This window comes from Propithecus coquereli, unplaced genomic scaffold (genome assembly GCF_000956105.1).
Source record: "Propithecus coquereli isolate 6110/MARCELLA unplaced genomic scaffold, Pcoq_1.0 Scaffold102, whole genome shotgun sequence".
Classification (NCBI taxonomy): Eukaryota; Metazoa; Chordata; class Mammalia; order Primates; family Indriidae; genus Propithecus; species Propithecus coquereli.
The window spans coordinates 77102-79269 of NW_012134081.1; the positions used below are offsets into that span (position 1 = coordinate 77102).

Genomic DNA, 2168 nt, shown 5'->3' on the forward strand with positions numbered 1-2168 from the left:
TCTAAAATAAGAGAGTTTGCATTTGCCTTTGGTGTTCAGATAAAAGAAATGAAAAAGAAAAAGATGGATGTTAATAGAGGTTATCTTAAATTAAACCTTTTCTTCTTCAATCATAATTTTGTCTATTATATTCTAAATTAGGACAAAAGCAGAGACCAAACTAATTTATGAAATGCTATGACTTTAAATAGTTTATGTTCAATAAATTAACACGAAGAAGCATAAGCTCTGGGAACTAACTAAAATCTATCATCATTGATATAAAAAATTTCTACCTTCAAATTTTCAGGCGTAATTGCTAAATAATTGCCACTCATTGATCTCTGGGAGGGAACTGATCCCCATCAGAAGACTAATTCCCCAGTCAGTGCTAGGTCAGGATCACTGCCTTAATCAGGCCTGATTTAGAAAAGCAATAGCATGTCAATCTACCAAAAAGCAGTGGTAAGAGGTTTTCAAAATCCAACTTAAGAAACATTGCAAGGTTAGGGGACAGTCTTTGCTCCCTGGCAGAGTAGCCAATGAAGGACTTTCTGTCTTAGCAATTTTGAAGGGTACGGGATTAAGCTTGAGTGTGGGAAGGAAGAACCAGACTGAGCAGTAACAACTCACCATGCTCAGTCTGTCCTCTCTGAATGAGGCTTCCAGGGTACTTTATTTTCAAATCAGATTCAATCAGCCAAGTAGAGAAACACAGGAATAAAACCAAATAATTAAGCTAAAACATATGATTTGGATTTAATTATCTCTGTATTTTAGGCAAAAATATAATTTAATTTAAAAAGTAGTAACATTTGAAAAGTTGTCTCATGTAAACTCACATTGCCAGTGCAGATATATCTTCAAAACCGATGTTCTCTAAGAGTATAAAGAAAACATAAATATGTAGTAACTGAGATGTGTTTCCACAGTGTATTTTCTAATTTTAAAAATTAAAATGCTTTAAAATTTCACTTGGAACGATAGAAAATGAAGGACATGGAATTTTAAAAGCAACTCGTGCATCATGATTTTAAAAAATCAGAAACTTTCAATTGTGTCACTATAAATTGTTCTCATGCCCAAATATATGGTTACTCTTTGGTTCTTTAGTACTTTTTATTAGTATATTCTCTGGATTATTTACATAAATTTCTTTTTTAACTCAAATGTTACATAATAGACTTTCTTGATTTTTAGGTTTGTTTTTCCTTTATGTATAAAATTTGTAAAGATATTCATTCATTTTTTTCATTTATTCAACAGATGTTACTGCATGCCTATTTGGAGTCAAACAGGCTGCTAAATACTGCTTGTGTAATGGCGAGATAAAATAGGAACTGTTTGTGGACTTATGCAGTTAAAGGTCAATCGGAGAGAGAGAGATTAGCACACAAAAATCACCACACAGATGAATGAACATTTACAAATTAAAGTACCTGCTGTAAAGGAAAACCATATGGGATTTAATGAAGATATGAAAAAAAGGGTTCATCATAACGATTTGGTTATAAATTCTGAGGAAAACATTCATTTCTTAGTGTCAAGCACAGGGACACTTATCCCTAGTTTGTATAAATGAAGATCCTAAGAAAAATAGGAACTTATTCCAAAAGTTGGAATGCATTGCAGGCAAGATCTGCATAGTAAAGAAATAGTGTTCCCTGCCCTCTCTGCCACACACACAAAATTATACTGTCTGTATTGAGTAGGAAGAAAAGGTCAAAAATCATCTGAAAAAAGAAAATTTGACCACTGTGCTAAAAAATTGTTGCCTTCTATCTAGTAGTCACATTGCTTCTAAAAGGATCAGGATTCAGTTCAGGTTAGTTTTTATTTGTTTTGTTTCTGTTTTTAACCCAAGTGAGTAGAAAATAGTTTACAATACAGCTCTTATAGAGAGCTCTTAATTTAAATGGGGGCCTGTGAGCATTGAATACATGATTATTTTCAGATGTTTCCAGTTTTTGATTAAGGGGTTGTGCAGTGCTGTCTTCGTTCTGTTCCAGGAGATTATGTGGTCATGTCTGTCTACTTCGACCTGAGCAGAAGAATGGGCTACTTCACCATTCAGACCTACATCCCCTGCACACTCATCGTCGTCCTATCCTGGGTGTCTTTCTGGATCAATAAGGATGCCGTTCCAGCCAGAACATCTTTAGGTGAGACATACTTCTCTGTGTTGTAAC

The 2168-nt window shown here is 34.1% G+C and overlaps 1 protein-coding gene across 1 annotated transcript in view; it reads left to right on the plus strand.

Annotated features, from left to right (window-relative positions):
* Window positions 1-2168, plus strand: part of LOC105810056 (gamma-aminobutyric acid receptor subunit gamma-2-like) — an 85029-nt gene that overhangs the window by 76629 nt on the left and 6232 nt on the right. Inside the window, exon 2 of the mRNA XM_012643973.1 lies at window positions 1989-2141. Coding sequence (XP_012499427.1) covers window positions 1989-2141 — 153 coding nt within the window. The remainder of the gene's footprint in view (window positions 1-1988; window positions 2142-2168) is intronic.